Source organism: Mixophyes fleayi, chromosome 12 (assembly GCF_038048845.1).
Source record: "Mixophyes fleayi isolate aMixFle1 chromosome 12, aMixFle1.hap1, whole genome shotgun sequence".
Taxonomy (NCBI): Eukaryota; Metazoa; Chordata; class Amphibia; order Anura; family Limnodynastidae; genus Mixophyes; species Mixophyes fleayi.
The window spans coordinates 44,532,041-44,547,435 of record NC_134413.1 but is presented as its reverse complement, the minus strand read 5'-3'; the positions used below and the strand labels follow the sequence as shown (position 1 = coordinate 44,547,435).

Here is a 15,395-nt window from a genome sequence, read left to right as displayed (position 1 = left end):
CAGGATGCCACCAAATCTCTCGTCCACTCTCTGATTATCTCCCGCTTGGACTACTGCAACCTTCTCCTTATCGGGCCCCCCCCCTCTCTCATCTCGCTCCTCTTAGATCTGTACTTAATGCCGCTGCTAGGCTTATTTTCCTCTCTCGCCGTTCCACCTCTGTCTCCCCACTCTACCAAACCCTTCACTGGCTCCCCTTCCCCTACAGAATCTTTTTCAAGCTCCTCACTCTCACTTACAAGGCCCTCACCAACTCCACTGCTCCCTACATCTCTAACCTTATCTCTATTCACACTCCCTCCCGCCCTCTGCGATCGTCCAACGATCGTCGCCTCTCTTCCCCCCTGATTACCTCCTCTCACGCACGCATTCAAGACTTCTCCCGCGCCGCTCCCCTCCATTGGAACAAGCTCCCCTGCTCGATCGGAACTTTCCCTAATCTGCCCTCTTTCAAACGAACATTAAAAACCCACCTTTTCCTAAAAGCCTTCCAGTCTCATGCCTAAACTCCCACTGGTCGGCTTCCTCTCTTTCTCATCCCTTCTTCCCTTCTCCCCCTTCCTCGACTCTGTCTTCGTCTCTCCCGTCTCATCCATGTGCCTGTCTGTCTTCCCCTCCCTTTAGATTGTACGCTCCTTTGAGCAGGGCTCTCCTACCTCCTGTTTCCATCACTTTTAACTGCGCTCTCCAGCTACTCAGTTCACCTCCTCTCTTACCCTCTGCCCTCTGTCTCCTCTCGCTTCTCTCCGCTCCCCGCAGTGACTCTTTACCTGTCATCCGTGCCCACCCTCTTGGGCCATAGTTACCTGCCTGTACTCACTTTTCCCCTCCCTCTCTTTCTTGCTGTGACTGAGCCCCCAGAGTTATAGTGCTTACTGTTACTTGTACTGTGCTGTTTCACCTTGCACTGTGCCATTGTTTGTCCTTGTACGGCGCTAAGGATACTTTGTGGCGCCTTATAAATAAAAATTAATAATAATAATAAAGTAATCACATAAGCCAGCCACTTATATTAAAGCTTTAATGAGAAATATATATATATACATATATATACACACACGTTGCCCTACATGGGCTGGCCACACCCCAATGTAGTGGGCCCCTATCACTGCATTCCCCCGGTGGGCCCTTCATGCCCCAGTCCGACACTGTGCAGCGCTATATGCTGGATCTCAGAGCTTCACCTAGTGACAGGACAGTGTTGAGGTAATTTCCAGAATAAATAAATATTGTCCAGTCCAATTGAAGATTTTGCAATAAAAAGAGATTTTACTTCATTTTTAGATCTTACATAGTTACCAGCCTGCAGACCAGGATTCTTTAGCAGAATGTCTGCACTCAATTGACTGCAAGTCAATTAAAAAACTTTCACAATGGTGGGTGTGTTTACAAAATGATGTCATCACAGAGGTCAATGGCTTACAATGAATCCCGGATCTATTTTCTCAGAAGAGATATTTGCACAAGATATAGTTCCTAGCCTTTTCACAGTATTATACCAGCAATTCCTCAATATAATAATATGTATTATAACAATAATATATAATAATATTGAAAATCAGGTTGCTGATACTAAATGTTGTTATTATTATTATTATATATACAACTTCAACAACAGGGACTGCTGCCCCGAGATCTGGCTGCTTTGCCCTGGAAGTGATTTTAGACAGATGTTTTAAGATATAAATCTCTTGCCTCAGACAGTCTGGCACCTGGGCGGGGAAGGGGGGGCTCAGCCCACTCTCCTGGCAGCTCGTGGACAAGTGGGGGGGGGGGGGTACACTCCCTCCTGCCACTAGCTCCAATGTTCAAAGGTGTTAAACCCTCTGGGCTGATTTACGTGCAGGCTGCATGAATCAGTCCAGATTGGTTAAAGGGTCACAAGGCTGGATCACTTCCTGCCAAGCTAGTCTCCAAAACTGTATAAAAAGAGACCTGAGATGTATTATACCATCTGTACTTTCTGGGTATCGCTAGTATCTCAAACTAGTGTAACTGTCCTTTTCAGGACTTCCTGAGCTAATAAACATCACTGCTTAAGGAACCCGATTTGACGCCTACTTTCCTGTGACCTGCAGATTAGACCAAATCTAATTTGTTATCCGGCTGTTCTGAGGTTGGGACCCAGCATTCCAGTACTATTGCTTTGCCTGCTACCGGAAGCTCAGACCAGTGTGATAGGCCAGGGGGAGCCATCCACAGCAACCCTATTTGAAGGCAAGAGGTCAGGGGTACCAGCAAGGGGGTACAATAGCAGCGAGAATTACCCAGAAGGACGCGGTTCTAGATATTGCTAAGGAGCCTATTGGTGGCATCCGCATAATCCCCCCCTACTACTGTTAGAGGGCACATTTGGGATAAAAAAAGGGGACGGTGGCAAGGCAAGCCCAAATGGTCTCCAGCAACACAACAGATGGGAGCATAGGCGGTCCATCCTGTCACAATTTTATTTCTTCTCCCCATTTTTAAAGAAGACTCTTTTTGTTGATGTTTAATTAAAACATAGTGCAAAAGCATGATAAAGCATAGTAATACACCCTCTAACACAAGGGATGGCTCGTGGAGTGTCTATTGGTCTTACCAATATATCACTGAGGTTCCTGTGTGGAACGGTTAGGTAATTTAATGTGAGCTGCTGATTACAATTGCCAGGTGTTGCACAGGAACTTTGGGCAGTTAGTGACAGCATGTTTTTTTTGTGCAGATCTTCTGCATGTTGTACTAGGACGATGTAGTTGTGTCTTTTTGCACTCGTGGTAACTTGTGACCAGACCATTACTTCATATTATAGAAATTAGTCTGGAAAATGCTTTTATTTCATTTATTTTAATTTTCCACTGCATTTCAGCCCTGCCACAAAAGGACCAACTGACATCAGGTCAGTGATTCTCTCGTTAACACAGGTGAGAGTGTTGATGAGGACAAGGCTGGGGATCACTCTGTCATACTTATCGAGTTAGAATAACAGACTGGAAGCTTTAAAAGGAGGGTGGTGCTTGAAATCATTGTTTTTCCTCTGTTAACCATGGTTACCTGCAAAGAAATATGTGCAGTCATCATTGCTTTGCACAAAAAGGGCTTCACAGGCAAGAATATTGCTGCTAGCAAAATTGCACCTAAATCAACAATTCATCAGATCATGAAGAACTTCAAGGAGAAAGGTTCAATAGTTGTGAAGAAGGCTTCAGGGCGCCCCAATAACGTCCAGCAAGTGCCTGGACCTTCTCCAAAGGTTGATTCAGCTGTGGGATCGGGGCACCATCAGTGCAGAGCTTGCTCAGGAATGGCAGCAGGCAAGGGTGAGTGCATCTGCACGCACAGTGAGGCGAATACTTTTGGAGGATGGCCTGGTGTCCAGAAGGCCTGCAAAGAAGCCACTTATCTCCAGGAAACACATCAGGGACAGACTGATATTCTGAAAAAGGTACAGGGATTGGACTGCTGAGGACTGGCGCAAAGTCATTTTCTCTGATGAATCCCCTTTCAGATTATTTAGGACATCTGGAAAAACGCTTGTCCGGAGAAGGGAAGGTGAGCGCTACCATCAGTCCTGTGTCATGCCAACAGTAAAGCATCTTGAGACCATTCATGTGTGGGGTTGCTTCTCAGCCAATGGAGTGGGTTCACTCACAATTTTGCCTAGGAACACAGCCATGAATAAAGAATGGTAGCTAAACATCCTCCAAGAGCAACTTCTCCCAACCATCCAAGAACAGTTTAGTAACGAACAATGCTTTTACCAATATGATGGAGCACCTTGCCATAAGGCAAAAGTAATATTTTGTGGTCAATCCTCAAGAGGTGGGTGAACAAACAAAAACCCCCAAATTCTGACAAACTCCAAGCATTGATTAGGCAAGGATGGGTGACCATTAATCAGTATTTGAAGTTGATTGACAGTATGCCAGGGTGAATTGCAGAGGTCTTCAAAAAGAGAAGGGTCAACACTGCAAATGTTGGCTCTTTGCATAATCTTAATGTAATTGTCAATAAAAGCCTTTGACAATTATGAAATGCTTGTAATTTTACTTCAGTATACCATAGCAACATCTGACAAAAAGGTCTAAAAACACTGAAGCAGCACACTTTGTGAAAACCAATACTTGTCATGTGTGTGTATATACATACACACCAATACAGTTTCTACCTTTGTGAGAGGATCATTCGGAGGATGGGAAATGAATTGGTTATATTAGTAATATCTGATATAAAGGGTTGTTTTACTATTTACTAGTATTTTGCACACATAACATTAAATAGATTTCTTTTTGGAACAAATATAGGAGTAGATTCGGCAAACCTTCTAAAAAGGAAAGGTAGAGGTGTTGCCCATAGCGACCAATCAGATTCTACCTACTATTTATCTAATACATTCTACAACATTATAGCTAGAATCTGATTGGTTGCTATGGGCAACACCTCCACTTCTCCTTTTTAGAAGATTTAGTTAATCTGCCCCGTAATTTAATCCGTTCCAACTTTACCTCCCCTTTTTGCCCCCTCTCTGTCAATGTTCCACTGGGATCTGTGTTAAAGGATTTTTCCCTCCTTTTGGGTTTCAATCTCCTTAATATTCTGGCAAATGTATGTATGACCATTTAATACCATTATATATATATTATTACCGTCAACCAACTACTCGCAAAACATATTTCTAAATTAACCCAAGAAACATGATTCTTATATTCCCTTAAATCAACAAGCTTCAAGAATAACCACGACAAGATATAAATTCATTTAAAGTGTGTAGTATTATATTATAGAACAATAAACAGCGTAACAATATTGTACACAAAATATAGATTTTGTGCCATACATGACTTATTGCCTGTAATATACTTATATATGTACTTGTGTGTGTGTTTTGACTAACTATTGTCTAAAGGTGTGTGTGTGTGTGTATGCATGCATTGTGTAGTGAAGGGGGTGGGGAGAATCCATACAGACCAGCATGCACACCTCACTCAAAGTCCATAATGAAACTTCTTCTTACAATGTAGTCACCATCCAAAATGGCTGACTTGCCATGCTTTGTTACAAACACATGTTGGCTCCCAAGGCCTCACTTACTAACAATGTGAAGTCAGTACAGACCCATTACTCATTACAAGCAGTATTAGCCAGTCCACCACAAATAGCTCTCTATTCAGCAGTTAACACACAATGTCCACTGGCCAATTTTAACACATGGTATTTCACATAAAGCACCAATGTTTCCATGACCAAAACTTAACCAACAAAGAACCATGCATAGCACAAACATCTCTATTTATATCAACAATCTATCCCAAACACAACAGGAATTCAAACTCTGTATTCAAACTTTCATTCTCACTTAAACTTTCATATCACTTACGACAAATAATCATTCATTCTCATGTCATATTCGAACATCCTCCATTCAACAACACATTACAACATGCTCACACTCATCTTTCATGCCATGCACACTCCATACTAGTCAGGGCCTAAGTAGGCCGTGATGCATCTCACGTCATGTCTGCTCAGGCCGGCAACAGCTTCCAAAAGAGAAGGTATCTCCTTGTGTAAGTGTATAATAAAAACCTTTCTTGTGGGCTGAGTTTAGAACCTGGCTACAGTCTTTCATATGTTAATTACTGGCCAACTGCTGAAAACCTGATTATCTGGTATTTACAAGCCAAATGTTTGCAATGGGGGAGGATTTGTTCCTAGTCAGTGTGCTAATTAAATTGTAGCTGAATCTGTTCATATATTATAAAATGAAACAGAAATAATAGATTATTTATGTACTCTTCATCACTCTGTTTTTGGCCTCTCCTTTTTTGTTCCATCAAGTTTCAGTATCATCTGTGTTGTGATGACACTCAAGTTGGACTCTCATTTCTACTTGATTGTGTTCCTGACTGTCCTGGTGCTATCTTCGCCTTCATGTTCTTCTGCTGCTTCATGCTGAACATTGATAAAACTAAACCTTTATTTTCTTTTGAAATATGCTCCTTTGCCTTATACAACAGTTACTGTGGATAACATTATAACTTATCTAGTTCCTTATTAGTCATTACATTTATAATTAAACCTTCTCTCTCACTTAGCCCAGGAGTAATTTTCTGGACTCTTAATTCACTCCTCGCATTCGCACTTCAACAGCTACCTGCTGTCTTTATTTTAAAGACCTCTTTCTCTTATTTTTTATTTGTTTTCCCCCCCTCCCCCCCCATTCTCACACGATGCAAGGAATATATTGGTGCATGCTCTAATCATGTCTCCAAATACAATAATAATTCTTACCCCTTGGTAATCTTGTGCCTACTTATAGCTATTCCTCATCTCTGGGTATTTCCTCAAATTAAATCTTCACTCTACACATGATAGTCTACTCTCTGACCTCTCTTTACTCGAGCCTCAATGATTTTATTTCTTTTCCCTAATGCACCTATTCTCTAGAATGTTTTTTCCTCCCGTCGCCAGTCTTTTAAAAGCTCCCTTAAAACTTATCTCTTTAGACGCGCATCTATCTTGACCTCATTATAACTCGCTCCAGTCACCTGATCTTCTAGAAATCCTCACACCACAATTTGATCATGTGTACACACTGTCAACCTACATGTTTCTTCACCTTTTGTATCCCTTTTCCTTTTGTTATATGAGCAGGGTTCTTGATTCTATAAACTCAACTTTATTAAAATTTAAAAATCCGTTATTTATACAGCAACAAAATATTCTGCAGCCCTGTACAGAGTATGTAATACATTCAGTGCATTATAATAATTATCTGTTTTCAACGCAATGTGATGTCTGTTTTGATTTCCCCTCCCTGTTGATTCAGATGCCCAGAAGGTCTGTAGCTAGCTGTTGTGGAGGTTTTGGATATTTCCACTAGATAAAATTACATGCTAATTTATTTAGCCTGACAGAGTGGTGAGGAAATAGCAGGTGAATGTATGTTTTATTGCTGGCAAATTATCTTTGTAAAATGGGTCATACCAGTCTGCTGTCAACATTTAGCAATGTGTGGTCACTTTCAGTTTTCTTTTTGCTGACATTATTTAATTATTCATTATTTTCCAAAAGATACTCTGTACTGTGCAGCTGACGTGATCTACAAGTCATACCTAAGTAACTTGACTGACTTGACAGTTTTTTTTTCTCATGCAGATCAAAGCATTCTTGGCATGCCGAATGATGCGATCTGCCTACTTGACCGCTGTTAAGCAGGAGCACGAGAGAGCCATTCAGCTAGTACAAGAAGTTTGGCAAGCGGCACACAATCTGAATGACAATGTGGTCCAAGGCATCTGCACCAAGTGGCTTGTTGAACATCCACCTATTTCAAAGGAAGGGCAGCGTCAAGCCTCACGGAAGTAAAACCTACCATCAGAGCTAAATTGGGAAAGAAAAGTGGGAATTAAATTAATGACTCGTAATGATTGAATTGAAAGATTTCTGTAATGTTTTTACAGAAACCTACTTTATATGAAATTACACTTGGGTATGATTTTAAGCTCTTGCTGTGAGCTGAAATAGTGAAATATATGTGGAAAGCTGTAAACCATATGGGGGTAGGTAAAGGAAGATGAGAACTCTGTATTGATTTCCCTTAATGAAAGATGTGGGGCATGTCTGCCAATCAAATACCAGTAGATTCTGAATGTCTGAATTTATGTCGCCACAGAACAAATTTCTACCTCACAGTATTCCTAGATTGCAGACTTATGCTGACCTTTTATAACACTTCTGAAAGTTCTATTCAATGTACTTATTTATACAGAGCCATACTAGTATTCACACTTATGAACACAATGAGTATATTTTAAGTCCACCATCTACTGGAAAAAATGAGCTTCAACATTTCTTATTTTTGCACAGAATTATTATCAGATCAGTAGTTAAGCAAGATTTAATTTATACATGTGAGATATGCGACAGGAAGCTTTACTGACTAATGTCATTAATCAACTGTTTACAGCAGAGCACACTGTTGTAAAGAATCATCATTGCAATAGTTCATCAATGTCTTACACAGTGGACCTTTAGACATGTTGACTTACATAGATAACAGGTAAAACCCCAGCTTCAAGTTACAACATCTTTCACTTTCTCAGTATTGACACCTGTACATAGTTTTACCATTACATACGCATGATTAAAGAAGATGATGTAATGTCTTAACATTGGTAAACCGTGCAAATGTTTATAAAAACAATTAAGCCACTAATCTGTTAAACTGCAGTCACATAGTGTGAAAAAAATGCCTTGCTGTGTGTTGATACTAATATGCCTCACTAATATACTAATATGCCTCACTGGTTATTTAAAGGGAAATTATCACAAACTGGACAGTATTCAATACTTCATCAGCGACACATCTTCTCGCAGCTCAATCATCAGATGTATAGTTTTTAGGTGTTCACTGTTAAGAATAAAGGGAATCTACCACCTTAATAAATAGAAATCGGTTATTTATGTGACAATATATCTTACCAGTTTTTTTTTTATTTAAATGGTATAAACAATAGTAGACATTTCTTCATTTATTAAGGATTGATTCAACATATACATACAATACATCAAATGTTTGTTTGTTTTTAAGAAAGAAAAGCCTATTGGTATATATAATGTAATGCAAGGTAATATCATTGTGAGAATTGTGCTAGTAGAGTGTAGAATTTGAGGACCTCTCATATCTAAAAAAAAAGTCTGAGTTACTAGAACGGTGTCAGGGGTAACCCCATATTTCCCAATAATTGATTACTAAAGTATTCTGTAACCAGTAAAGCCTCTAAAATGTATTCCATTTGTAGGTGGTTACCCCGTGTGAAATTGTGCTGGAAATATCTTTAGAATGTTTACTAAAAAAGGAAAAAGAAACTCCTACAGTGCTCCACGTCTTAACTGCTGCTCAATAGGTTTCAATTAGACCATACACAGATCTAGCACACAAATATTTAGTAAAAGTAAATAGAAACCCTTCAAGCGCTGTTAATATCCCCTCTTTCACTTCAAATGTATCAAAGAAATAATTGTTTACTTATATTTTCCGCAGTGGTTCTCTAACACTGGTAACTCTCACAGTAGATAATCCCCCGGATCGAATTCGCATAAAGAGAAAAATAAATTCACAATGGTGTGATACTGTGGAATCAAATCGCTACATAAAATAAACTAACTAAATATTAGAGACAAATAAAAACAATTATAGTTATTTCAATTAAAAGGTGCATCTGTCATAAAGATCAAGCAGAAACACTTCAAATCAGCAGAGATCTCTCCCAGTGTGATGCCCCCTTGTTTCAGGCTACTCACAAGAATCTGAATGATAGGGGGTGCTTCAGTATCAGGTCTTTGCTCTCCTTAATTTTCTTTCCAAAGGTTAGAACATCAATAAGCATTCTCATCCAAATGTCATGTATAAAAACAAGAATAAAAGGGCATCTAACATAATATATTTTTTTTATTGCACATGTAGTTCCTTTAATCATATACAGTTAAACTCACATTTTCCAAAATGTAATGTATGCATACACTCCTACCAGAAAGAAGAGGGTGCAAAAGCAGTCTATAGATATATTCCACAAGGACCCTGGGATTGTCATAGTCACTGGCGATGACTACTATTGACATTGCCCACTTCTCAGCCAGACCGCGACAGACTGGGAGTCTTGGCGATGTCTTGTATTAATGAACTGATGTGTAAGAATTGTGTGCCTCTGGAGTTCCAGGAATACCTGTTACGTGTGTGCCAGCAGATTTCACGATTATGAATTTGATTTTCTCTTTATGTAAATTCCATCTGGGGGAGTATCTACTGTGAGAGCTACCAGTGCTAGAGAACCACTGCGAAAAATAGAAGTATACAATTTATTATTTCTTTGATACTTGATGAAATAAATTTTTATCAGAATATAGATTACCATGAACATCATTTGCTTTGCATTTCATCATATGTATTCTTTATTGCACTGCCTAGAAGTAGTGTTAACTAATTATAGAAGTGTTAGATTACTATTAACGCTTATATAATTTGAATGCTTTTTCTCTGAAACTGCATCTTAGCATTAGAATTATTGATGGCTCTGAAGGCTTTCCCTACTTTAGAAATACTTGTTTCAGATCTAAGCTGCCTGTAATTATGGGGCTCATAGTGTTGGACTGAGTCATGAAGGGCCCACCTAATAATATGTAGCATTGTAAAGTGTTGCTTGTGGAGCGGCCAAACGAAGACTATACATTTACAGTGAAATATGAAATTGGGTGTAAAGAAAAAAAAAAATGGAAACATATCCTACCTGTAAATATCTGTGACCATCTAATTCTCTGTCAGTGCTGCTGTTGGATGCAGGCTGGTCTAGGGCCTCTGATGCAACTCTGTCCCTGCCATTTCCTCGTAATCTTATGTTTGTCCGAATAACGGCTTTCCCTGATCATTCAGTCCCCTCCTCAGTTTTCAGTCCTAAACACCCCTGAACCTCATGTCTTCCCCTGTATTGCCCCTGCTGTTTTGCCTTAATGTCTCTCCCCATTGCATCTCACCAAGGAAAGTGTGTAATTAATATATATATATATATATATATATATATATAAATAATAAGCAAAAGGCGCTACGTGATTATTATACCACAAGTATTGTGAAAGATTAAAACCAAATATATGTACACCAACCAAAGTGTAAATATGTTTAAAAATGTTTAAAACATACAATTTTATATAGCAGGCAGCTCCTTTTGTCTAGCACTTATTTGCAAGTGCCCAAGTATTTCTAGAAAACGAATAGAAGTGCCACGCATATTGTAATCATGTAAAAGAGAAATGAATCTCTAAGTAAGTGAACAAATGGATTAGCCTCCTACCAAAGAGCAAAAGATAAACAGCTTATCTGTAGTCAGCTTCCATACGTCTGTATGATAGAAGTCCTCTCATATATTGATCTTTATGACCTCTTGGTAGTGAAAGAGCTAAAAGGCTCAGAGAGAGAGACTATTATAGTGCAGTATGCTTCAAACAAACTGAGTATAGATTATTGAAGTGGGAACTATAATAAACTCATAAGCATATTATATCCAGAGTAAAAATGTAATAACGAGGGTAAAAGATGTGCCCGTACATAATAAAAAACATAATTAGGCTTATCTGTAGATTTCCCAGATGGTAGATGAGGATCCCTCGAGTCCACCTGGCCAGGGTAGGTATGGTGATCCACAGGGAAAAGAATCAGAACCGCCTTATACCCATCAACGCGTTTCGTCAGACCGACTGAGTCAGACAGTTGCTCCTTGGAGTTTAGTAGTTTCCAGACTGGCAGTGGTGCTGGCAAAGAGATGTTGTATGTCCAGTCTGAAGAGAATAGACCAAGATCACGGAACGGCTGGGGACTTTTCTCCACCAGTGACTTCCAGCTGCCTCCTGCACTGTGTACCATGTGACTGCTGTAACCACATGACCCGGTGATGTGTAGATATATATATAATAAATATATATATATATATATATATATAGAATGGAATGTTTCTGTAATCTTGTCCTCTGATTGTGTTTATTAACCCATCTACAATTGGATTATGCTGCTGTACATCACGCAAAAAATGAGAAGTGATGCTGAATTGTCTACTGGTGTCTTGATTCCCTATATACATTACAGCTGGATATTTTACTGAAGATAATCAAGTCACAGTATGTTTTGCAAAAAGGTCTGCAAAGGTCACTGACAATATTTATTGTTCTGTGATGTCTTCCCAACTTATTACCCTGTTGTCTTTTGAGGGCTCATTGTAAATGTCTACAGGAATAACATTACTTCAGCCTCATAACCTGTATGCTTTAAATGTGCAAGCTGACAATTCATATTAGGGTATTGAAATAAAATATACATAAGGCTTTTCTACATCTAAAATTACACTGCCTATCTGTTCGTCTCCCCTTACCTGCACCCCACTCTCTTTATCTCTTGGCCAGCCCAGTGATTTTTATTGTATCCCTGGCCTCAGCTTTCTTTTCTGCCTCCTTAGTTTTTACTAACTTGCTTTTTTCTGTGCCCCTTATCTTGCTTCTCTGCTGCTCTTTTCTCTTCCTTGTGTCTCCCAGTCTCTTGCCAGCTTTCAGTACCGATGCATTACATGTATCCACAACCTGTGAATTCACAGGTTTAAAGCTCTGACATGTGCCCTTTCTATGCGGCCAATCAAAGGCACACAGAGTCTGCAGATTATTCTCGTTTGAAGGACAATCCATCCTGGCGGTGCACATCGGCATAACACTGGAGCACATGCCGCACCACCCCAGTTAGGACTCCTCTCTTCACTTTAGGTGACAGGAGTCCCACTGGGGATTTCCCCAGTATCCTGGTAGGCCAGTCCGACATTGGGCTCATAGCCTAAAAGTTGTAGACTTTATTGAATTAAGAAGTATTCAATCTACTATATGTGCACTGTTTGGCACAAAGCCTTGTCTGGCTAATTGAGTGCTAATGATAGAGACATAAAATTATTAGGAAGTAGGATGTTAAACACTTGGGAAGCAAAGTGTATGCATAAGAGAATTTCTGGTTCATAATGGCTTGTTAATGTGCATATCTGTTGTAATGCGTTTTCCATTAACACGTCACCTAAAGCATATACATGTTTATTGTAATGACTACTTAAATATATTATGGAATTTGGATAAGAGGGACATTTGATAAATGCTAAATATTTAAGGCCTCATACATACTGGATACATTAGAGTGGTTTAACTGTTGTGCAGTTAGCTTTAGGAATTCTGTTTTGGGTATGGGCAGCTCTGTTCCCCAAACCATCGCCAGGCCTTTTTGTCTGTGGTTCATATATATTCTACCAGTGAGCTATAGCAGATGATTAAACTTTAAAGATTGTGCTATTATAATTACATTATATATAATTTGTACTTTGTAAGTTCTATATTTCTGAGAAAGTAAATCTCTAATTCTATATATTTTTTTTTAATAATTGTGTGGTGTTTCTTATTTGTAGTGAGGTAAATTTAAATCTATATATAAAATGTAAAAAACATAATTTGCACTTTTATCTTTGCACTTTCTGATCTTATATTCTTTTGTACATTAATACAAGGAATTAGTAGCTTGCATTTTCTTACAATTGTATTGAAATGTCACATTGGTGAGTGAATGTTATTTTTTGTTAAAAATGGATATATTTTACAGATTAACAAACAATTAAAATAAGTATTTAAAAAATGAATGTGGTGTTTGCCAGGTACTTTAACCCTTTCAATGCTGAGGCTATTGTCCCCCCTGTGCTGAGCCTTTTTTGGGACTTTTGGGTTGATCACATTCCAACTTCATTATGAGTAATTTTTCTATGCTGTACTCACACACATCATACCTTTTTCAGAAGACTACTGTGACCGGATCACTTACAAGTAACTTATGGTATAAATTTATTTAAAGGAAATAGCGCAGGGCTCTTATTTATATAATTGCCAATGTACTTATTTTTGATCTTGTGTATATTTTTATATAGAAAATCTTTATTTCTGAGACCAGGGGAAGAAATGTGTTAATTGTTTAACCTTGCTAGAGGAAATGCATTATTTCTGGAGGTGTATATCTGATACAATAATCCTTTGTGGATGGAAGTCTTTTGTGTATCGTGATGTGGGGAAATGTCTTGTTTGGGGTTTGTAACTGTGGGAATGTGTATTCTATAGCTGTTTGAAGAAAGGACCCATGTTAATTAGATCTTTTTATGTGTGAGGGTCCAGATTAGTGTAAATATTGTTAGCTTTGCAATGCATGTAAATCCATGTTTGTGTAAACAAATGGTATCCTGATTCTAAAAATAACTCAGACCTCAAGAGGGCTGGCTTACCCTTTTGAGGCTGTGTCCAAATTGTATAAAAAGCACCGTCTTGTATTGAAAATTGTTCTTCTGGTGATCCATCTGACCTGATCACTGATACCTTTAATTAGTGGAACTGTCCTCCTCAGGACACTTGAGCGAAATAAACATCACTCTTTGCTCCAAGACCCTGCCTGATAACTTCTTCAATATTGTTGTAATCCTGTGACCTACAGATTAGACCAGGCCTGTCCAACCTGCGGCCCTCCAGGTGTCGTGAAACTACAAGCCCCAGCATGCTTTGCCACTAGACAACCTGTTGATAGCTGGAAGGGCATGCTGGGACTTGTAGTTTCACAACATCTGGAGGGCCGCAGGTTGGACAGGCCTGGATTAGACCCTATATCTAATCCTTCCTCCGGCTGTTTCTGAGGTTTTGACCCAGCTCTCCATTACCATCGCTCTACCGCTACCCAGCAGCTCTGGCCAGTGTGATAAGCCAGGGAGGATTCATTCACAGCACCCTGATCCATAGTAAGCGGTCATGGGTACCAACCCAAGTGTACCAGCACGGGAGTACACTAGCAGCGACAGTTATTTAGAAGGAACGTGGTTCTGGGCGCCTTACAGGAATCCAGTGGTGACAGCAGTCTTCTACTGCGGCACGAGGGGCGTATTCGGAATAACGAAAGGTGGCAAAGTAAGCCCAGCCGGTTCCCAGCAACAACAGACAGGGTGGCATTGGCGGTCCATCCTGTCACAACTACATTTTCAGAAAACACCATTGGTTTCGTTATAATTCCTGATACTGCAAAGTAATTATACCCAAAATTGGCAAAAATTTGCAAGCAAACGTGCATGTTTTGTTTTGTGGCTTTTTGTGCTAAATTTTACAGAGAAATACTTTGTGTTACCACGTTTTCTATCAATCCACCTCTCCAATACTGTAATATACAAGATTCTAAACATAGGTTATCATAATAAAATCCGCACTTGATGATGGTGGTGTGTTTTTGTTTTTTGTCTAGTTTACACCATCTTTAATGAAATGCATCCATTTGGAAAACTAGACAATCCACTGCATCAAATGAGGGGTCACTTATCTTTGTAGCCCAATATTTGAATGCACAGTAGTTTCCATAACTTGATATAATAGTGGAAAATTATGCATTTTTCATTTATTATAACAACATTGGACAAATTGTTTTCCCTTTCTGAAGAGCTGCCAGTCTCGAATCAAGAGTGGTGCCCCATTTATATGGGTTGACCTGGCGTAGGATTTGCCAGGAGTACAAATATCCACACCACTTATTTGCAACTTTTTTTTTTTTTTTTCAAACTATCACAAGTGCATTGTAAAGGTGACGGACACAATTTTTTCTTCAAAAATATGGGCCATAGCATACTGTCTAACCTACTGCATGCAATGAGGTCACTTAGATTTCTAGCCTAAAACTTCTAGGTTTGCTATCCTGTGTGAGTGGAGGGTTCCAATCCAGATGCTTTCTTGGAAAATTGGCTTGCCGGGGAACTTGGCGCTCTGGATTCAGTGAACAATCATTCAGTCCTGAAGTCTGTGGTCAAGGTGACTGAACACTACATGAG

General features: G+C 39.3%; 1 protein-coding gene across 4 annotated transcripts in view; it reads left to right on the top strand.

The window, feature by feature from the left end:
* The window catches only part of ZFYVE26 (zinc finger FYVE-type containing 26), a 229,724-nt gene extending 219,466 nt beyond the window's left edge, over positions 1 to 10,258 (top strand). For all 4 annotated transcript variants that reach the window (XM_075192465.1, XM_075192463.1, XM_075192462.1 and 1 more), the window contains one exon: positions 7,138 to 10,258. In XM_075192465.1, the coding sequence (XP_075048566.1) occupies positions 7,138 to 7,347 (210 nt within the window). In that variant the 3' untranslated portion in view covers positions 7,348 to 10,258. The remainder of the gene's footprint in view (positions 1 to 7,137) is intronic.
* Positions 10,259 to 15,395: the final 5,137 nt, after the last annotated feature.